General features: G+C 44.0%; 2 protein-coding genes and 1 long non-coding RNA gene across 5 annotated transcripts in view; 1 reads left to right on the top strand and 2 right to left on the bottom strand.

Moving 5' to 3' along the window:
• Window positions 1-1,882, bottom strand: part of LOC140254598 (uncharacterized) — a 52,218-nt gene extending 50,336 nt beyond the window's left edge. For both annotated transcript variants that reach the window (XR_011904261.1, XR_011904260.1), the window contains exon 1: window positions 1,810-1,882. This is a non-coding gene — a long non-coding RNA (uncharacterized lncRNA). The remainder of the gene's footprint in view (window positions 1-1,809) is intronic.
• STAT1 (signal transducer and activator of transcription 1) lies at window positions 1,211-18,415 on the top strand. Its single transcript, XM_072341257.1, has 24 exons — window positions 1,211-1,339; window positions 2,142-2,270; window positions 2,877-3,021; window positions 3,938-4,036; window positions 5,533-5,628; window positions 6,353-6,431; window positions 6,820-6,911; window positions 7,423-7,574; window positions 7,837-7,995; window positions 9,014-9,106; window positions 9,600-9,659; window positions 9,839-9,868; window positions 9,948-10,041; window positions 10,881-10,922; window positions 11,396-11,479; window positions 11,724-11,822; window positions 11,985-12,120; window positions 12,719-12,774; window positions 12,902-12,996; window positions 13,915-14,054; window positions 15,018-15,203; window positions 15,794-15,869; window positions 16,468-16,570; window positions 17,003-18,415. Exons 1-24 carry the CDS (start codon window positions 1,263-1,265, stop codon window positions 17,024-17,026), a joined length of 2,346 nt encoding a protein of 781 aa, XP_072197358.1. The 5' UTR covers window positions 1,211-1,262; the 3' UTR covers window positions 17,027-18,415.
• Window positions 18,416-19,069: 654 nt separating this feature from the next.
• The window catches only part of GLS (glutaminase), a 49,237-nt gene continuing 45,881 nt past the window's right edge, over window positions 19,070-22,425 (bottom strand). For both annotated transcript variants that reach the window (XM_072341747.1, XM_072341745.1), the window contains one exon: window positions 19,070-22,325. In XM_072341747.1, coding sequence (XP_072197848.1) covers window positions 22,169-22,325 — 157 coding nt within the window. In that variant the 3' untranslated portion in view covers window positions 19,070-22,168. The remainder of the gene's footprint in view (window positions 22,326-22,425) is intronic.

The following is a 22,425-nucleotide window of genomic DNA, read 5'->3' as shown; positions in this document are numbered from 1 at the left end:
CTTTTACTAACAGTGCTTACGCTTTCACTGGGTTTCGCAGCTGCAAAGACAGAAATAACAGGAAAAGAACCCAACAGCACTGCGCTGTGCTTTGTGCCCTGCCCTACTAACATATGGTTTCACAATCTATTAGCTACCGTTCTCCTACCCATTTGATATATCAAGAACACACATTCACACCAGTAATTAGGGCTACCAGACCAAAAGCTAACCAGCAGAACTTCTGTTAACCCATTTCTTCTACCAGCTAACAAGTTTCCCTTGTTTGAGGACAACGAGAGATACAAACTACAACCAAAAAAGCCCCCCATCAGGTTTATACTCTTTACAGACCGTTCACAAAGCAAATGGGAACCAACATGACCCTACATGTCCTAACAAGGCAGCGAGCTGCTATAAGGATGAAACAAGAGATAACGAAGCCTCCATATCGATTGCTATATACTAGGATGAAAGCTCTCGGAACAGCAGGAGCAATTAAAACCCTCAGCTGCTGCCTGTTTGTACGCAGCCCTCCAAGCCTCCGTCTGTTGGACGGCAATCTGGGTTAATAAATTAACAGCCAGAGATACGACTGTACAATCTTGCAAGGTATTCTTTGAACGCAGATGGCACAGGAAGCGGAGCCAAAGGCCACATTGGGGATTTCCATGCCCTCCATGGACTCCTACCGCACCCAGGGTGCTGGAGCTCGTGCAGCAAGAGCCGAACACCCCGAGGCTTCCTCGCTTGCCACAGCTCCCGCAGTGTGGGGGCGGGGACACGGACGGCGCTTTCGGTTTCGCCTTCCCATCAACCGGCCCTTTCTGGGCGCCGGGAGCCTTTCCCCGAACTCACGTGGTGCGGCGCTTCCTAAGAGCGGCCCCACCGCGCCTGCGCGGCGTACCGCAACGAGTCGGCGGGGTCACCGTGCTGCGCGGTGCTGTGCGGGTGGCGGAGCCGAGCAAGCAGGGTCAGCGTGTGCAGCCCGGGGCTGGGAGCGTGCTCGTGTCTCCCGTATCTTACTCCGTCACACGCTGCTTGTGGAACACACCGCGTTCTGACACGCGCTTGCACGCTGCTCCCCTCTTTCTAACACCGTTACCCGACCCGCACTGCTAACACCGCTTCGTGCCCCGCACGGCTCTAAAGACCAGCCCCACTCGCGACCCTCCATCACGCGGAAGGAAAAAGGAAGGGGGCGGGGCTAGGGGCGGCACAGCGTGTGCCCATTGGTCCGTGCGGCGTGGGCCGGGCTCCCATTGGCCCCGCGGCGTGTCCCCATGGCCGCGTCCGTGCGGGTATTTGTGGGCGCAGGGAAGGGGCGCGAGCGGAGCGGCGGGGCTGTGAGTGGCAGCAGGTGAGTGCGGGCTGGGATAGCGCTGGGCTGGGGGGGAGATTAGCATCGCATGGCCAGCTGTGAGCTCTGAACTGCCCGTGTGCTCCGGGGAGCTGTGCACAGCCGCGGGGTGATGGCGGTCACTGTCTCTTACTCCCGTTGCTTAAGTTCAGGCAGCCTACGTGGACTGCATGGAGCGCGAGCTGAGCCTGAAATCTGGGGCTCAATAGGAAACTATAGCCTAGGGAGGGCAGGAAAAGGCTCTGGGGGGACCTGAGAGCGGCCCGACACCGAACTGTGCGAAGGAAGGGGACAGGCTCTTTAATAGGGTCTGTTGCGACGGGATGAAGGGAATGGCTTCAAACTACGAGAAATACGAACTGAATACAAGCAAACATAACTGCGTTCTAAGAATTCTCAACCATATCAGCCCAAGTATTCAACGGGTAGACCAAAATCCATATAGAAAAAGATAAAAGGATCAGACTCACCCGGCTGGCAAAGAGGCTCCTCTGCAACACAGCACTCCCGCACGAAGCAGCCCACATCCAAGAGATGTTGCCTCTTCAGTGGCTGCCCTTTATATGAGCCATGGGGCTGCACTCTCAGCCCACCCCTTCTGCTCAGCTGGGGAGCACAGGTGCAAACAATCTGTGCTCCCTGAGCCAGACTCAGCCCTTCTCCAGGTGCTCCATCACAGCCCTGATCTAACAGCCCCCCTGTGAGCAACTACGGTGCAGTAACAGTGCTAATACTAATTGAGAACGGAGCGTGTTTGGAGAGGGGGAAAAAAAATGAGCTGCTTTTATTCCCCACTTCCCAGGATGACTCAGTGGTATCAGCTGCAACAACTGGACGCCAAGTTTTTGGAGCAAGTTCACCAGCTGTACGATGACAGCTTTCCTATGGAGATCAGGCAGTACCTGGCACAGTGGCTGGAAAACCAGGATTGGTAAGTATAGAAATTGACCTTTGGGTTACATGATAATAAACGTTGTGGTGCACAGAGAGTGACAGGTGGCAGCAAAGTAGTGGGGAAGAAAGCTGCTAGGGACATGGGGACACCTGTGCTGATAGGATGCTTTGTGGGGGTGGGAATCTAGTCTGCGTAGGGGAGACCTGATGTCTAAAGTAACGATTGCCCCGTTTAATGTTTTCTTTGGTTAATCTCAACCAAAAGCAAGTATTTCAAGGCAGTCAGTTCTCCTGGCACCGCAGGCTCTCACCATTCACAGACTTGGAACTGTTTTCCAGCATTGCTATGCAGTGTTGTTTAGCACTGCATGGTGTGTGTATGCGTCAGGATCGCTTCTAGCTTCCTGATGCACATGGAAAGGGTCAGTGATGTCATGCAAAATGTGGCAAGAGCGGCACAGAAGAAGAGCAGCAGTTCTCTATTGAAGAAAGTGAAGCAGAAAGTGAGAGGATGAGGCTGACGTGTTTGAAAGCAGTTCTTCCTGCTTATGTATATTACAACTGGAGCTGGGGATCAATACAACATGCATTTTGAGTGCTGGTTGAAAGCGTTTCAAACAAGCATGCTTGGAATTTCTTCTAGGGAACACGCGGCCACCAATGTGTCTTTTGCTACAGTGCTATTCCATGACCTGCTGTCACAGCTTGATGATCAATTTAGCCGCTTTTTGATAGAAAACAACTTTTTGCTGCAACACAACATAAGGAAAAGCAAACGTAATCTTCAGGTATGCCCGGGCGTGTGTTTAAATACCTTCGGTGCTGGAGCTGAATGTCCCTAAGCAGAACATTCTACCCTGAGAGTGTTTGGGAACCTTAATTTTATTAGACAGGTTTCAAACGTGACTCCACTTTTATTTTCACTTGGCCATGGTTACAAAGTCAGTTTCATTAACGGTACAAGTAATGGTTTCTGAGAACTCAAAAACAGAAGTTGTGGTATGCAAGGTGTTTACTGCATGTAACTGGAGTACCTACAGGAATGCAGCTTTGCTTGCCTCATCCCTTCCCAAAGCAGTTTCTTTAGTGTCTCGATAAATCACTGGTGCAGAAGAAACACGGGAGAATAAATCCTTACACATGGCTACAGAATCACAATAAATAGCAGGGAATCTGTCATTTGTTTACATCATATTATGCTGACAAAGAAAAGGACCGAGCAGTGGGTAGTGGATAGCACTGCACAATCTATTTGTGCTCTTCAATACTTCCCTTCTGTGTGTGTTCCCAAGTGGCAGCAAACGTCCCTCCTTTATCTTCCCAAGTGAAAGCAGTACCTGTCAAGCTACAACTTCTCTTTATAAACTGCAGCTATGCTTCCAAGGTGTGCAAGTGTGGCTCTCAAGGGAGAGCAATCTATCTCCAGCACTACAGTGTAAGACAGCTTACTCTGTGCCTTCTTCCAGTAACATCTCCAGCCCTCTGTCATTGTTATGTGACAAGTCCCATCAACTCTTTGTACCCTAACAAAGCAAAGTAAAATAGCAAGCAGAGAAACTGCTTTTTAGGGTGCCTACAGTCTTTGTAGTCTCTAAGCAAGATACAACTCAGACTTAACCAGACACGTTATTCTCATCAGTTGATTTAATGAAATACAAGAGATCACACATATCAAGTTTAACAACAGCCCATGTCTAATGCCAGAATAACTTCCAAGAAGACCCGATACACATGGCAATGATCATCCACAACTGTCTGAAAGAGGAGAGGAAAATACTCAACAGCGCACAATTGTCTAATCAGGTAAGTTAATCTTAAAATGTCCACTTCAGTTATGTTTGCCCTATTCAGAGCTATTCAGAGTGGGAAAGAGCCAGAAAGTGATCTTGATGCTTTGAGTAATGTGAACAACTGGTTTTAATTCTTAGTATGCCTTAACATGCTCATCAGATCTTAATACATGGCAATAAACAGCGCTTGCCTTATTTCTCCAACAAGACTGCAGCTTCCTTCCTTCTCCATTTTACTCTTGATATACTGTTTATAGAGCAGCTGAGCACTAGTGGGTCTCTGGACCGCCTCGGAAAGTGATGCTGTTCTTCCTTCCCAGCTACACTCAATTTAATGCTTATGTTTTAAAGTGAACTGCTGAGCCATAGGCAAAGCGTATTCTTCTCCTCATCGGGTTTTTGGCTGTGCATCTGTTTGTGTTTTCCTTTCCAAGAACTGTGTTGCAATAAAAAAAATCCACAGTTAGGAAAGCCCCATAAACTACAGAGCCAGATCCAATCTGAGAGCATCGGAGCACAGGCTTTCAGCAGTCACCTTAATGGAGCTGCATCCAGAATAGCTCCCTTAAATATCCAACTCTGGCAAAGCCATTTCCAGATATTTTCCTCATAGCTGCAGTGCAGCTGGCAGTTTCTGCATTGGCTTATGACAGGAAGCACCCGAAACTTCCTTTTCAGCATTCCAGATGTTTCTATTAATAATAATCTTTAAAAAGGAAATAAATCTTCTTCCACATACTGTTGGCGCTACATGAAACACTGTGCCCTACCCTCTGATTTCTTGTAAAGGTTCTTATTTCCCAAAGCAAGCGAACTTATAAGCACTGTAAGAATAAAATAGAGACTCCTGTGTTAGTCAATACTCAGACTGCCATCACAGTCCCATTTAAAGTTATGTTGGGAACCTTTGCCACTTTGTAAGTTGCCTGCATTGGCAAAACAATATGTTTCTAATAGTGACACAGTACAACAAAAACCCTGTCTTTGAAATCACTGCAACTCTCTCTGAGAGAAGTCGTGCTATGAGCTCCTGAAAAGAAACCTTGCAGTACTGGGATCTGAAGGTTTCCTTTAATGCCTCATAGGAAATCAATTGCATAATGCATTACCCTGTATGGCAGCTTATCTTGTTCTTGTGCCTCACGCTTTCCTCCCCAGAGCCCGAGTGACCAATCTAACATTTAAAGGAGATGCAAATCCAGCCTTCAGTGCTGCTGTTTTCCTGGAATATACTAAGAAAATACGTGAAGATAAGCAAATAAACCAAAAAGGAGATGTTAAGTTTTTTTGGCTGCTTATTCCTATGACATTAAATGCAACATCTCCGCATGAAAGACATTTCTTCAGCCTTGCTTTTTCTTCACAGAGTCACTTAATAAAAGAGCTCTATCAGAACGAGCAATACCTCAACTAGGCTGTTTGTCAACAACAACTGACATTAACTAAATAGTATTTGCTGTTAGCTCAGTCTTGTTTGACTCCTGCTTTTGTTCCGCTTGCCTTCCTCAGATGGAAGTGGGAGGCGTACAGAACACCATGACTGGGATGCTGGACAAACAGAAGGAGCTTGATGCAAAAGTTAAGGCTGTAAAAAACAGTGTTACAGTAAGTATAGTGTGATTCCAGCTGTATTTGAAGTAGTGCTTATCGAACCATAAATGTCACAAGAGTTTTCAGTGGTATGAAGTATTCTTTAAATGACAAGTATCATTTCTGGTTTTCTACTCAATTATCAGTCACTGATGCATAGCAAGTCAGTACTTGTCAAAAGCACTGCAGTATGGATTGGGATTTGGCTACTGTGGCAATATCATATTTCTTATGCTTAAATTGTAGCAGTGAAAACATTTTACCTATGTGGAATACTAGGCAACCAATGAAAAATTCTTAAAAAACTCAAAAACTGACATTTCATTGTGAACTAGAAGATAGAAATCTGCTTTTTTTTCCTCCTGTTAGCACATCATTGCTCATTGCCATACTAAGTACTATCCCAAGAGTAAGTTATTTTCAGTGCAGTACTCAAGAGTTTAAGAGTTAAAGATGCCATATGCTGTCCCCAGTGGTAGCTTAGGTTCTCCTCGTTCTCTCAACTGGTATGGCCAAGCACTGAGAGCTTTCTGTGTTTTATTATGGACAGATTTTTGTTTGCTAAAAAGAGAAGGAATGCAACTAGATATTGGTTCACTTCAGCAATAATTCCTGCTAGGGATTTCCAAGAAAAGCCATTACTCACTGTAAGTGCTTGTTGGCAGGCAGATCCTGGTCAGACATAGTCTTCCATTATGTGAAACTGAGTAATTGCTCTATCTTCATTCATGCTTTATAGGATGTGGAACAAGACATCAAGACATTAGAGGATGTGCAAGATGAATATGACTTTAAATATAAAACCTTCCAGAATAGAGGTAATGTACTGAGGACATACCTTACTGCACACAATTCATAAGATAGCAGAGTTTATTCTTATGGCAAGAAACTAAATTATATACGCGAACTTATTGATCATATCCCTCCTCCATTCATTCTGCTTTATGCTGAATTCCCCAAGATAGATTGGAAAAGGGAGCATCAAGCCCCACTCTTGCTCTTTGTACTTCATGGCAGGCAGCGTTTCCTTAAGGCACATGGGTGCTTCTAACTTAAGGTCAGTGGGCAGCTGAAGTGGTAGCTGGGGGATGCAGCATGGGAGCTATCGGCCTGGGTTTTCCTCACCCCTTCTTTCCTGTACTCACAAGATCGCATCCTTGCTGCAGTTTCCCAACCTCGGATTCACAATTTAGACTTATTTTGCAGAGTATGAGCCCAATGGTGCATCACAAGAGGAATGTAAGAAGGAGCAGATGAATATCCAAAAGATGTTTTTCTTACTTGAAATCAAGAGAAAGGTAACAATTTAGTTTTCTCTCAGAAGGCAGCAGCGCTTAGTTTTGAATACTTTCATTGGAACGACACGTCATTCCTATTTAAAAACAAAGAACTGTGCTTACATATGAAGTCACATCTTGTTCTTTCCATCCTTATTTGGAGACCTAGAATCATGCTGAGCAGTCATATCTAGCTGCCTGCATCGAGTTGGCATCTATATTTTAGTTAAGCAGATTTACTCATTGCAGTGCTCAAGCTTCCAGCCAATGTTAGGGGGTCCCAAGTATACCCTTAAGAAGTATGGAGATGGGATATGTTTAGTATCACCAACTTCTGAGGAGCTATACGTTCTTTCTCCATTTAACCTAGCTAATGCTCCAACTACGAAGAGGTAGGTGGGCTGGAAGAGCTCCTCTATTGATAGAAAGAAGCTATCAATTTGAAGTCATTGGGAAGTATCGCAAGGCACAGCTTTAGCTAAATCAATACTTATTAATTATACTTAATAATACTTATTAATGTTTCCTTTAGGAAGTGGTGGCCAAGATTATACAGCTGTTGAACAACATGGAGCACACACAGAGCGCTCTTATTAACGAGGAGCTGGTGGAGTGGAAACATAGGCAACAGACTGCATGCATTGGTGGCCCGCCCAACGCCTGTCTTGACCAGCTACAGAACTGGTAAGTCTCCAGTCAAAGACTGTGTTGGCCAGGCACTCAAAGTATGACAGATCACCAGACCTGTCAGATATGCCACGTGCGCCGACTGTATGTTTTCATTCTGTCAATGCTTAACTAAAGGGCATTGATTTTACTATCACATCTCCAATGAGCAAGAAATGCTACCCATATAAATACAGACCTTAGGGACAGTTACGTTGCTGCTGTCTCAGCATCATTACACGGAAAACTTGCTGGAAATAACAGGACTGTGTCATTGTAGGTTCACCATCATTGCTGAAAGCCTGCAGCAAGTCCGTCAGCAGCTCAAAAAGCTTGAGGAACTGGAGCAGAAGCTTAATTATGACCCTGACCCTATCACAAAAAACAAACAAGTTTTGCAGGACCGAACGCACAGTCTTTTCAAACAGCTTATCCAGAGGTAACAGGCTAGAAAAGCTTCCTTGTGATTGTCTGAATGAGTGGATCTGGAGTCTTCCTTTCTGTTTGCATTTCTTGCGCGCTAACTTGCATTCTCTGACGTTGTCCTGAGCTTGTCACAAACATTAAACAACTGTTGTGAAGATTCCCTCCTTTTTTGGGTTTTCCAGAGGTTTAGGCTCATGGGAAGGGATCTGTGGTCTGCCATCATTCAAGTCAGCAGGGGGCTTTGCTACAACATATATCGATTACAGAATCAAACTCCTGCTCCATCAATCCATTTCTTGCTTTCAACTTCAACCTTGCAAACTAGCTCAAGTAAACAGATGCAGGAAACCACCCACACCAAGCTATGTCCAAGATAAATACACACTAGATTGTCCCTCCTTTTGGCTCTGGAAGAAAGGACTGTATTAGCCCAGATTTCTTATGTGCAGTTAAGCAGAAGAAAATGTCTCAACTTGCTAAGATGCCCAAGACTTGCTAATACAGTAGTATACCTGCCTATACAGCACTGTGCTGCACAAACAGCACCTGAGAGAGGAACAGTTTGGGGTGTGTTATATTAGCTTAGCCTCAGGAGTTTGCTCTGTGGGGTTAGCTAGCCCTTGCTGATTCCCCAGTCTAGTTCATCTAGCTCTTGGGGTGCGCATTACAGTGCTGTAACACAAGCTGAGGAGTGCAAGCGAAGCAGAACTCCTCACTTGGATAACGCAGGTTACCTCAGTATTTACACAGCATTTGACTTTGGGGGATTTTGAGATGGCACTCTGTCCTCCACAAACAGTTGATGTATTTAGGAAAACAGCTACCTTATGAAGTCTGTAAACATCCCCAGCCCCATTGAAGCACGCAAAGAAGGCCACGCACAGACCTGTTGAGACAAAAAATGAATGAATAGGTAAAGCATGCAGTACTACTAGTAAATCCCCATTCTTTTCAGGTTCTTTCTGTGTGTAACTTCACATTCCTTAAAGAGTGCATTAACAAATCAAAGCATTAATCCGATCTTTCCACAGCTCCTTTGTGGTAGAGAGGCAGCCTTGCATGCCAACACATCCACAGAGGCCATTAGTCCTGAAGACAGGAGTACAGTTTACCGTGAAGCTGAGGTATGTTTTGGGCTTCTCCTTCTTCTGTGTGAAGCCTTTGGTTGGATTGGTTTCCTACAGCCTGGAGGATGGCACACCTTACAGGCAGCCCAAGTGCTGAGCTCAGGGGGTCAAGGAAAGCGTGAGGTGGCAGCAGTATGTCTTGTAACACATTTAACTTACAGTCTTTACCCTTGACCAGGTGTGGTGATGATTGACTATCTGAGAAACACAAGCAGACAGTAGCAGGTCAGAAAGATGCAAGGCCATTTGATCTTGCAAAATAACTCACTGCCAATCGATTTTTATCTCTACATCAAGAGCTGGGATCGGTTGTACAGACGCTGCCGATTTATCCTGTCACTTCATCTTCATTAGCTTATACAGAGCAAGCTTGGGGACAAGACATGATTTTGAGCACTGCAGCTTAAATATATCTATGTTAAGCTCTGCCTCTCTAGTGCTGCCATCTTTTGCAATGGTAGTCATTCCTTGTTTTCTTTTCCCCTTCCAGACTGCTGGTGAAATTGCAGGAACTGAACTACAACCTGAAAGTGAAAGTCCTGTTTGATAAGTAAGTTGCATTCCTTTCGTTGCGTGAGGCAGCGTTTGTTTTGACTGCTCAGACCAATTGCTTCTCTTCCACGAGACGTTTCACACAAGCATTTTAGCAGCTCTCAGTTAACTGTTCAAACAACCAGATTTTCCATAGCAGAACCTTTAGAATGTTTTCCATTTTTCTTTTTTTGACAGAGACGTCAACGAGAAGAACTCAGTCAAAGGGTGAGTAGCTTCACAGGTATAATGAAGTTGGGTTCTTATAATGATTTCAGGCCCCTGATTGTTTTCTCTCTTTGCGTAGATTCAGGAAATTTAACATTCTGGGAACGAACACAAAAGTAATGAACATGGAAGAGTCGACTAATGGAAGTTTAGCAGCAGAATTCAGGCATTTGGTAGGAGGCTTTTTCTTTTATTGACGCATTTAATTGTGCGGGCAGAGGGTGCGGTAGGAAGCTGACAGTTGCTTTTTATTGAAATCACTGTTTACTTCGGTAAAAGAGGAACCGTTCATTAATATTATCTTCCCTTCTCGAGGTCTTTGGCCTGTTTCAATTGAAACGGGATTGCTTTTGTCTTTGAAATAGGGCCAGAAAGGCAAAAAAGTCTTTGCTGCCATATGATTTATGCGTAAGGAATTGGTTGGAGGAAAAGAAGAAGCCTAGGCTTACTATTTTCGCTTTTTCCGAGGAGGACCCAGAGACAGGAGAGGATGGAGTAGTCAGAATAGCTTTGAGAATGGAAGAAGAAAACAGTCTAGGAAAGTTACAACCATTTCAACAAGAAATTCAGTGTCTTTAGGCTATACAACACTGCATGTGCAGAGCAAGACAAGTGAATTAGATGGGTTCTGTCATTGCAGTAGGAAAGGAAAAAAAAACTAAGTCCTGAACCAGTTAATGTGGAAGTCTCTTGGTTATCCAGAAAGAACGCTACCAGTTTCCTCAACTGGACAACAAATTCTGAGGCTTAGTTTAATATATCAATATTTCATCTGGTCCTTCCTGATTTCATTCTGCTTCTGTGCCTATCAAGTCTCTTATATGAAGACATTGCAACCTTACGGTGCAGGTGATATTTTCACAGATCAGTACTTATTAAAAGACTGGAACCAAGTAGGACCAGGCACTAGGGCAGCAAGTTTCCATATAGTTAAGGAACTACAGCTCATAAACATATGCTACTAGCTAAAATTAATGTGTGATAGATTTATGTTATTGTTTTCTTTTTGCAGCAACTGAAAGAACAGAAGAACGCAGGAAACAGAACAAATGAGGTATGCAGCAGTAACCTCGTTCTCAAAGCTTTAACACAAAGCCAAAAAGACATTCAGATCTTCTAAGACAGCGCTCCATTCAGCCCCATGAAAAAACACAGGGGAGGCTCACGACCAGTACAGTTCAACCCTGCTGGTAAATGATCTGTGTGGGAGATACTTGTATATAAGAGCTACTGCCACAGCGATGTCCTTCTGAACTCTCCCTCATTGACACTAACTTGAACAGGGCTTCCCAGTAATTGCAGATGTTTTCTGTGGCTTCTGGGTAGCAGCCAAAACAGAGATGCTGAGCAAGCACCCATCCTAACACAAAGTTCAAGGAAATCAGCATTATCGCTTGGCTGGGGCCTGTAAAGCATTTCTGAATTCCAAACAAGGAGCATCTCAGAGCTAGTAAGCTTGGGAAAGAGCAAATTCCCCTACAGAAAACCCTAACATCTTGATTTTTCTTTTCCCCTTCATCTTCAAAGGGTCCTCTTATTGTAACAGAAGAACTTCACTCTCTGAGCTTCGAGACGCAGCTGTGCCAGCCTGGCTTAGTAATAGACCTAGAGGTAAGACTTGAATGAAGGAAATGGAATTAACTTCCTCTATGTCACGCCTCTATTTCACAAAGCCACCCAACTCTTCCTCGTTTATCACACTGAATTTCTCTCCCTTGCACGTACGTTTTCAATGAAAGAGACAAGGCAACACAAGCAGGGAGTTAGAATGGAAACGGGTTTGTGAGTCATCTAGAGAAGGGCTGCAGCAGGGATACAGAACACTCTGACCTGTTTCTTATGTATCCTTTCTCAGACCACATCGCTTCCCATCATTGTCATCTCTAACGTGAGCCAGCTTCCAAGCGGATGGGCTTCTATCTTATGGTTCAACATGCTGTCTACTGATCCCAAGGTAAAGGCAAAACAAAAACACTTCTCCCCTGCTTGCACATAGAAGCGGTCTGCAAAGCTCCTGAAACTCTATCAGAAATGGAGCTTTTGAGCATTCAAGCTGGAGTTACAGCTTGAATTTGTGTTTACTGACCGTTCACTGCACTTTTCCATTCTATTCTAGCATTTGTCCTTCTTTCTAAACCCACCTTGTGCAAAGTGGTCTAAACTCTCAGAAGTGCTGAGCTGGCAGTTTTCTTCCGTGACGAAAAGAGGACTTAACACAGATCAACTGAGCATGCTGGGAGAGAAACTACTTGGTAAGGCTTGCTTCTATCGCTAGGCTTTTTGGTTCAACTGAGCGAGCAGCTGGCCTGTTTGAAGTAAAGCAAATCCTACGTGTTTTCTACAATCTATTTTAAGTTTTGGCATCCTCTCGCTCCTTTTCCCCTTACACAATAACCGCACTGTAGCAATGCAGCGCTTTGCTGGTTTCAATGCAGAGCTTGCAAAAGAAGGTCGGGTGATGAGAAATCTGTATTCCAAGCCTTGGAGTTTTGTACAACAGGGCAGCTCTATAATTAGGGCCGCTTCTGCCTTTTGAAAAACACTAAACAAGACTTATTTTTTTTATTATCACTTATATCTCTAGTAGCTTCAACTTAACATGTGCCCCCATTAGACTAAGCTTGTGTTACAATCTGCGGCCTGCTTAAATGCAGTCTCATGCAGTCAACTTCAGATGGGAACTTAACAAGTGCCCCCTGTGCTAGCCTATAAAATACAGTAGCCTTCCTTTTATTTTCCTTCTTAGTCCACCACCTCAGAGCCTTAAGTTAGTACTAGGGATTTGCTGCTGTAAGTCATTTCCTTTCGGTAATGTATGGATCTTAACCCAAGTGCATCTATTCTGCTCAGGGCCAACAAGTGGAGGATCTCAGGATGGCCTTATTCCTTGGACAAGATTCTGCAAGGTATGAACTCAGTTAAGAAACTAAGATGGTTTCTCTTTCCTGCCCATCCAAGAAGATGATGGCAATGAACCAAAGAGCTTGCTTCCTCTCCAGCTAACACTCATGCTTCCCCATCTCTGACTTTCAGGAAAACATCAATGATAAAAATTTCCCTTTTTGGCTGTGGATAGAGGGAATCCTGGAACTTATTAAGAAACACCTCCTGTGCCTCTGGAATGACGGGTAAGACCTGAATTCAATTAGCAAATATCAAGCCTCAAACCTCTCGCTTTGTGGTAGCGTTGTGAAGTTGCGAGGCTGTTTGTGCTGATACTTGGAATAGAATCAAGTGGATCCTGTAAGCAGAAAATGCTGCAGCAAACAAATTATAACAGCGAGGAAGATTTCACTGGGACAACAACTTAAAGCAAAAACATCAGATGAGCGAGTTGCAGAGGAGGACTCTGATTCAATTTTTGACCCCTGCTTCTGCTATAAGCAGATTGTTCCTACACAACGGAGCCTCTTTTGTGTTTGTCAGGGAAAGCCCAAGTACAGCAACGTATAATTCATATAGTGATAACCCATGTTAAAAAAGAACAGGCTTCCACAGACAATACTGGTGAGCCTCCGGTAGGTGGCAGCTGCCAGCCAGCAAACTTCACCTACCATAAGAGTCAAGGAGCTGGTCTTGAATAATAGAAAACTAATAGTGAAACTGAAAATCAGTTCCATTGGCCTTTTTATACTGCTTTATCAAGCCTTGTGTTCTAGTATTACTGATTTCAGAAGTAACTGCTGCCAAAAACAGGTTTGGTCACGTTTACAACCATGCATTTTTAGTGGTCTGTTTGTATTTATCCCTACCTGGAAATCCTATTAACTGCTCACTCCCCATAGGGGATCCCACAGGTCTGCAGGACATACAGCAGAATTGCTCTCACAGCATTCAAGGGCAGGTTTGAACTTAGAACCGCCCGGTTCCAGCTGCACACGGAACAAAGCTTTCTAAGGGGCTTTAATAAATACTTCAGCTCTTTTAAGTGCAAAAAAGCTTTTTAATTTCCCTAGCTAGACCAATACAGCTTATGCTATACTGGTATATATGGAGATTTTATACTGAAATGTTAACCTTTCTTTTCTCCGCCCTCCAATGTACAGCTGTATCATGGGTTTCATCAGTAAAGACAAAGAACGTGCCTTATTGAAGGATCAGAAACCAGGAACGTTTTTACTGAGATTCAGTGAAAGCAGTAGAGAGGGAGCCATCACCTTTACCTGGGTAGAAGGATCTCAGAATGGTAAGTTGGTAACGGGGAACACCTCTGCCTTACAAGTGTACACTTAGATCAGAGCTCCGAGTCTTCCTGCATTTCACTCTATGAGACAACACAACACACCACCCTAGCGACTGCACCCTGCCCAAGCAGCAGGCCACAGAAAGATCCACACCTTGTTTGGTAGTGCTGATAAGCCTTGCAGGAAGATTCCTCTTCCAGGAACTGTTTGCTACAGCTGCATTCGGTCCTCTGTACTATTGCTCTCTGCCTCTACTTCATTGTGCATGCATTACGCCTTTCTGCAACTCATTCTCCATCCCATCTGTTCCTTTATTCTCACGTTCTTCCCAAGCAAACTGCACATTCATTTAGGTCATTTTCTTCACAATTCTCCTTCCTCTGCTTTCCAGGAATGGACAGATGAACTACTTGACACCTTAGTTAGCTATACTACTTTTCTCTCACCCTCTTTTAGTGAAGCCTGGGAACCCTGAAGCTGCAAAAATGATTCAACCTTCCTTAGTCCTATCAGGCCTCTCACTCATCATACTGCTTAAAACAACTCTTACCTGCCTGGGTGTTGATGTTTTACTTGGATGAGCCCAAGGCTGCTTACAGCTGGAAGAGGGAAAGCACTGAATGTGCTTGAATCAGCTCTTCATTCTTTCCCTTTGCTGTCCTCGCACCCAAGTCATCCAAAAACTGAGCAAGGATAGGTGACAGGATTTGGAGCTTTCAGGAACACTTCACATGTCTTTTTTCCCCCCATAAGAGCTCCTCTGTGGCATTCTAGGATCAAACTTCCGAACAAGCAGTGAGGTTTCAATGTCATCATCTGACAGAAGGTTGCCGAGGTAGCACAGCATAAAGCCTTTTGCTCACCTGACTTCTGCCCTTTTTGGAGTATCTGCAGCTTTTCTATGAAGTCGAAAAGTACAGACCTCACAAATTAACTCTAATTGTTATGTATTATCTAATCTGTAGAGCCCCAGTTCCACTCAGTAGAACCCTACACCAAGAAGGAGCTCTCTGCTGTTACTTTCCCTGATATCATTCGTAACTACAAAGTGATGGCGGCTGAAAACATTCCTGAAAATCCACTGAGATTTCTGTACCCTGATATTCCCAAAGACAACGCCTTTGGCAAGTATTACTCCAGGCCTAAGGAGGGTAAGTGCTATTAGTGGCTCATGTTGAGCGTTCATTCTTGAGATACTTGGGCACTGGATCATTTCCATAGCACAAAAAGAAAAGGCAGCAGTGGAACTAAAGATCTTGGCAGCCTGACCCACAATGGAGTGATGCTCAGCTGAGAGCTGAGAACCAGCAGCTGCATTTCAGTAGGTTAAAAGAAGGTTGCTAGAGAAGAACACCACTAATGAGCTCAGGAACAGAGAGCTTAATTATCTGTGGCTTCTAAAGCAGTTTTATGTTTGCCTGTGATATATCTCAGAAGAGTAATTTCTCCCAAACAGCTGGATCCATAATGGTCACCTTTTACTATTACACCGCACTGATACTGGGACCAGATGGGATATATTGATACAACTACACAAAACTTTAGGAGAGGCTGTTTCAATAGTGGAAAAGCAAAAACTGACCTAGAAAGGAACTAACCTTACTGCCACAAAATGCACAAGAGAGACCTGCGTATTGTTTGGTCCCCAAGCTGTATTTGATACAACAAAGATAGCAGCATGAGGTTAACTCGCTAGTAAGAAAAACAAGCCGTTTATTTTTTTCCTCCTCTTTTCTTGAAGCCCCAGAGCCTATGGATACAGATGCTCCCAAGGGAAATGGCTACATCAGGACCGAGTTAATCTCCGTATCTGAAGTGTAAGTGCTCACATAAATGCTGGAGTTTAGGAACCAAGCATGACTTTTTCAGCTGTGGTTTTATCTGTGTTCATAACATTCAAGTTGTAGGTACTGCTAACAAGTCTTTCCTCTTTGAGGATGTGATCTTCCCATGTTTTTGTACTATGAAAGATGAAACAATATTTTTAAGTAAACAAACATTAAAAACAAAACACAAAACAAAAACACCCAAGGTGAAACATTCACAGGCAAGCCAAAGGTTATATATAGACAAGAGATTCAGACTCACCCAGCTGATGAAGAGCCTCTCTGGCAATGCAGTACTCCCACACGAAGCAGGCCAGGTCCAAAAGATGTTCTTCTTTCAGTGGCTGCCTTTTATATGAGCCATGGGGCTCCACTCTCAGCCCACCCCTTCTGGTCAGTTGGGAGCACAGGTGCAAACAAGCTGTGCTCCCTGGGCCAGACTCAGCCCTTCACCAGATGCTCCATCACCACTTCAAACCCTGACCTAACAGCTCCCCTGCAGCTAATGGAACATCTGTGCTCAGAGGCAGAGATGGTAGCTCAGCTGTGCCTCACTTCTTTAGTGGTGTTTTTTCTCTCCTTCTATTAGCCACCCGTCCAGGCTCCAATCTCCAGAGAATCTTCTGCCCATGTCTCCTGAAGAGTTTGATGAGGTGTCTCGGATGGTGGACCCAGCAGAGATTGACACAGTGGTAAGTATCACAAAGCACCTGCTTGCAGGAGGATTGAACTCAATTTCCATCTCTCATTTCCACCCCACCCCCTTTTCCCCACTCAAATGTACACCAGGCACTTCATACAGGGTAACACTTCAAAACATTCAACTTCAGAGATATAAGAGAAGCTGGGAATCCGCATTGGATTGCTATGGGTTGGTCTTTCCACTTTTCTGCACAGCATCTGCTATGTTCCTCCTCCTCCTTATGGGGAAACAGAAAAGGTGGAAGGAATAAAGTTGTAATCTTTGGCGTAGTGTTTGGGGAAGGGAGAAGTGCTGGAGAAGGCCAGGTTCACATCTCGGTATACCTGGGGAGGACTTTATATTGCTGTGCTGTTAGCAAACAAAGCAGAGCATTGGGGCTTTACTCTGCTTGCTTAGTTGACCTGTGCTTTCCTTATTGCAGATGTGTTCAGCATACACGGCGTAAAAGTAGAGCTTCTTACTGCACCGCTAACGCAGCCGATCAGCTTCTGCATCCTGCTCTCCGGCTGGGCTTCAATTCTTTGTGAAGGCTATGCGTAATTCAAAGCACATCAGTTTCTCAACCTGAAAGTCCAGTAGCCATTTGTAACCGGGGGGGCAAGGGGGGGAATATAAGCACTATTTGAATAGCCCCTGTACGTGCACCTGTTTAATTCATGTTGCATTAAACAATTTGTTATTGACGAGATGCTGTACCAGAGTGCAGGAAGAACAAGGGGATCCACAGGAAGAGAGAGGAGAGAAATATGCACTTAAGTCTGTTAGTTGAACATCTCAAGTAGTTGGCTGTATACAGAAGGCTTCAGAGGAAAGCTCGTTCTTTTGCAGAGGTTCTGTTCAGGAAGCCTTCACCTGCTGAGCAATTGCTTCTGAAGAACTTTGAGTTTCCTTCTGCATCGCAAATGAAGGAGCAGATGAGCACTGCAGGTACGCGCCACAGCAAGTCCATGTGCTGCTGCAGTTGGCTCCAGCTTTCTTTCATACAGGCATGGCATGCTGCTCTGCGGGACAACATCAGCCAAAAACCATAATCTGTATTTCATTTCTGCTTGTTTTCATGGTAATGGCTTCTTTGGTAGGAAGGAGCACTTCTTAGGACAATTAATTATCAAGTCACTGGTAAGAGGTGAGGTTGTCTTAAACAGTGGATCTCTAAGAACATACATTAGTCCAGGATGCTAATTAGCACATAGGTGATCAGAAGGGCTCTAGACTGCTGATGCTGGATCCCGTAGGGTTAAGCAGAGTTGCTACTGCAGCTCCTGAGCCTGCTGCCGTCCACTGCCACTGCATGGGAGACCAGCACTGCAGTGCTACTTTGCTGCCATTCAGCTATGCCAAATCAATTCACTGATTCTTACATAAATAAATATCCAGTTCAATTTGGGGTTCTGCCCAAGAAGACCTATGTGACCCCTGGAAAAGCTTGAGGGAAGCAAAATGTGAAGGACCTAGCAAAGTGTGTACTTATAAGATGTTCCTACACTTTCTTATGTCTTTGTGCCAAAGATTGCTGAGGTTTAAGAGTGAATCACAACACCAGTGACCACGTATTGCCATGCATAACTAAGTGCTAAACTTCTTTAGTGAAACAAAACCAGACGTGTCTTTCTTAACCCACACCTCACACCCACGTTATACATGCAAGCTTGTTTTCATTACTTTTAAACCCCAATGAGGCTTTCTTACGAGATTGCAAGCAGCAGCCATACATCAGCTTTGTCTCTACGTGGCCTGCAGTCCTGTGAGCATTCCTCCCTGTTGTTTCCACTCCTCACCCAGGGACTGTTGTTGTGCTGTATTAAATAAATGAAGATATTTACTGATGCTTGTCCTTTGTGTGTCGTGTCTCTTTCTTTTATGAATATGATGCATCTGTAACTGTACACACAGTAGATACAGTTCTGGTGCTTAAGGCAACGTAGATGCTTTTAACCCAATGCACAGCTACAGGTCTGTCTGCGTTAGAGTTTTCAGAACAAGGCTGCTCTTTTTTTTTCCTTTAAACAAACTTCAGGAGAGTCTACTTGGATTTCTAATTGGAGTTAAGCACTAGAGTAATGAGCCAAGACATAACCTTTGTGTGACATCAAGCTGGCCCACTGGTGCATCACTGTGCACTACAGCCATCAGGTGATACCTTCCTTTGGCTCAGGCTTTTACACTTCACACACTCTGAAGACAACTAATAGGAAAGAAACTGCTGAGATAAGGGTTGGAAGAGCAGGCAAGAGAAGCACACAGAGCTGTTGAGGCACTATGGGCAATACACAAAAGAATTCCAGACATTAACAGAACGCAACAAGTGAAATGACAAAGCCCTACAGGAGTAGACTTCATCAACTCATTTGGTTGCACAACACAAGTGAGCAGATGGGGTTTTTTTAGATAGGAGACTCACATGTCACTGAGGTTACACAGAAAACCAATAAAAACCCACCACCAGCAGCAGCTTCTTGGTATTTCCATTTAATACGCTGTAAAAAGCAACGCTATCTGGATTTTATTTCTTAAAATAAATAGCTTTCATTTTCAGAACCAGTACAGCTCAAGTTTAGATTCATTCATGGGAAACTGCTAGAAATACATTCATCACTGTCTGTTCCCCACAAGACAGAATCTAGAAGTCAAGATCAGCCCAGTCAGTTACAATGTCCAGAAGTACACTGCCAATAAGTACAGTCACTGATAGTCCAGCTCTGAAGCAAAAAATAAATCCGGTACGATACATTTTGTTCACAAAGGTCTGCTAATTAATGCTAAGACTATCACGATATTTCTGAGTACAAAGCATTAAGTTAGCTTAATTTCAGTTTGTGATACAGAAGAAATGGGACGAAACAAAGGTGTGACGGAATCTTCTTTGGAGCGTAAGGAAGTCAGCATTTGATAAGATAACCAAAAGCAATTCACGTTAAAATCTACGTGTCAGTGTCATAGAGGATGATGAACAGCCAAACCAATATACTGCATATATTAATAAATAACGCCAGGCCTAAATAGCTGCATTGCTTAATTGGACGTCACAAAATAACGCATCTTCTCACAATGAGAAAATATTAAGACTATCCAGCAGAAATGCACTTGAAGCTAAGACTGGCTAAAAGCACTCTGTAGGATCTAGAAAGCGTTAAGTTTAGGGACAGCCGTAATTTTTGTTATGTTAACTCAGTTAAAATGCCACTTTGGGGAGGTTTGTAAATACGGGTACTACATCATAAGCCTAACTTTTAAAAATGCCTGTTTGAGCAAAGCAAGATTCAGTTAAATAAAGTGAAATCAGGTATTTTTCTGAGCAGCTAAAGGATATGTTTACATAGGAAAATGGAAGAAGGCAGATTACCATTGAGATACAGGACACTAGAGCCCATGTGAAAGACCTCTACAGTAGACCTAATAGATCTGTTGCCAGAGAAAACGAGTTGGAATTGAGTGTAGGGTGCAGCGAAGCAGAGACCTTGTGCTATCAGTGACCGATGTGTCTCAATAAAGAGCCAAAGGTCATTTCAGTTCTCAACTAAAGCAAAGGTGGCTGTGACACAAGACGTGAAGAGAACGGGTTAGAAGATGTTTGAAAGCCTTCAGAAAAATAGCTGATCTTCACAAAGAAAAGAACAAGAAGCACTGCAGCTCAAAGCAGTAAGATCCTTGTGAAAAAGTGTTTGATAACCATGCAAAACCATGCCAGCCAGTGCAGGAAGGTGATTTCAGGGCTTTAGACATTCCGATTCATCCAAGACTTGATCAGCATGAGGACAGCCACCGCTTGTGATGAGTATCAAGCACTTTTCCATTTGATTTTCCCCCCCCACGGGAGGCAGTATGGCATATCGAGTAGAGGACTGTACAGGATGCCAAGAGGATTTATTCTCAGCTGTTCTGACCTTCTGGGTCATTCTGGAGAATACACTTCTCTCAATGCCTCTGTTACCTCATTTGCAAAAGAAAGGTAATGTGGTTCAGATCATCTTTATAAAGTGCTTGGCCCACTCTAGAAAGAATCTACGCATCAACTGAGGAGGATTTTGGTGCTCACACACTGAATTTCAACTTCACAATCTACTAATGCTTTGTGTTTTGTGCCAGCATAAAGCCTGCTATTTGTGCTATTCGTAAATGTCATTTCTATGTGCCACACCGATTCTACTTCAAAATCCACCTGTGTCCAACAACTGCAGGGTCTTGTGAAAGTCAGACTCTTAACTTTGAATCCCTGATCATCTGTGGTCTCTAAACCACAGCACAGCATTGGTAAAAACAATTGCACGTGGGATAGGGAACTGTCCTAACATCACAGTTCTGCAAACAACAAAATACCTGCATCTACATTTCCCGTGTCAGAGCATGTGCCAAGCTGCTTCAGCAGTAAGACAAACGCCACAGCTCAAAGACATCGCCTAATTGCGCTCCGGTCGCTCAACTCCAACCCTACACCAGCGTAACTCCACTGACATCCCAATCCTTGATGGATGGCAGTGCGAGAACGTTCCCAAAATCTGGCTTATCTCCTGCTCTGTTCATGCTTTGATTGGCTCTATGCTCCTTAAAGCTGTTTCACTCCATCTGTGTTCCTCATATAGTCCTAAACGTAGTCAGATTCACATGTAGTATTTGGTTTAGCGTTTTGCCTTTCACATGCCTGCATTCACCTCCCTGGTTCCTGATGCAACCGCCAAGAACAAGACATCAGCCCAAAGCAGGGTCTTGCAGCTCGTCAAGGCTCACCCAAGTGCAAATATACCTGCAAGGAACACGACTGCATAGAGTGGAAGCACCCGCTTCCCCCAGCTACGGGGAAGGACGTTAGCAGCTGAACGTGGAGTGAGGAGGGAGGAAAGACGAGGGGAACCAAAAGAAATGCTAAAACAACACAACAAAAAATCCTAAACACTGCAAGTCACACTTCCCCTCCTCTATGCCATTTGGTCAAACAAACCTTAAAACAGATGCCGTAATGAGACTACCTCTAAGAACGAGCCTAAGACCATTGACAACTGTCACCTAAATACTCCTTTGAGATTTATAGTATGTAAACAAGCTCGTGTGGAATTTCATATACTTATTTCCTAAGAAGTGAGTGCAGATCCTTACGTAACACACCCAGCCTACATCTACACCAGCATTCTAAGCTTTCAAAACCTCACTGCCGCTCCCACCTGACAGTACTCGGGCTCATCTCGGCCATACTGGAAACAGAGGACTGTAGGAACAAAAAACCTCAGCAAAAAAGAAACTCCTGACCACAGACCAGAGTCCACATCGAACACAAAAATAAATTAAACAGTGCACAGTAAAGCCAACAACAGCTCAATATTTGTATACATCAATTATATGCAGCATGAGGTAATATTGCTCACATTATGGAGGGAGATTCTTAGTTGGTTTTGTCTTGTCTTTTTGAGAGAGAGAGAGAGAGATTGGATTTGTCCTGTGCGTATAGAAACTCCTGTAACATAACACTGAAGTAACAGAGACTTCTGTAAAATATATACCACTATCAGATAGAAACACACACGCTCTTCGTTACTTAAGTATACCACAATTAAATAGGTAACTGATTGGATTCTTAGGATCTAGCTGAGAATGATTATAGTAAGCCATCCAGGTTTTTATGAACCGTTCGGTTCTCCTTGCCATTATTGGAATCCTCTGACGGCGTGTATTGGACCTGATACTCTTGGAGAATTTTAAACACATCGTGGTGTCCAAAATGTAAAGCTTCATCCATTGGAGTGTTATTCCATCTACAGGGAAGAAGACAGTGTGTCTAAGATCAGTGTGCAAGCACAGGGCTGAAAGCACCACAGCTCCCATTCTGTACGAAATACAGTAACAGTTAAGCAC

Source organism: Excalfactoria chinensis, chromosome 7 (genome assembly GCF_039878825.1).
Source record: "Excalfactoria chinensis isolate bCotChi1 chromosome 7, bCotChi1.hap2, whole genome shotgun sequence".
In the NCBI taxonomy this organism is placed as follows: domain Eukaryota; kingdom Metazoa; phylum Chordata; class Aves; order Galliformes; family Phasianidae; genus Excalfactoria; species Excalfactoria chinensis.
The sequence above is the reverse complement of the archived record's forward strand: the minus strand, read 5'-3'. Positions and strand labels throughout refer to the sequence as shown.

What these genes read in the sequence shown, in the direction of transcription:
- STAT1 (XM_072341257.1), top strand. Translation starts at nt 1,263, where the DNA reads ATGGCCGCGTCCGTGCGGGTATTTGTGGGCGCAGGGAAGGGGCGCGAG. An exon ending in GCTGGGAGAGAAACTACTTG is followed by an intron (nt 12,121 to 12,718) that starts GTAAGGCTTGCT and finishes TATTCTGCTCAG; the next exon opens with GGCCAACAAGTGGAGGATCT. An exon ending in GGTAGAAGGATCTCAGAATG is followed by an intron (nt 14,055 to 15,017) that starts GTAAGTTGGTAA and finishes TCTAATCTGTAG; the next exon opens with AGCCCCAGTTCCACTCAGTA.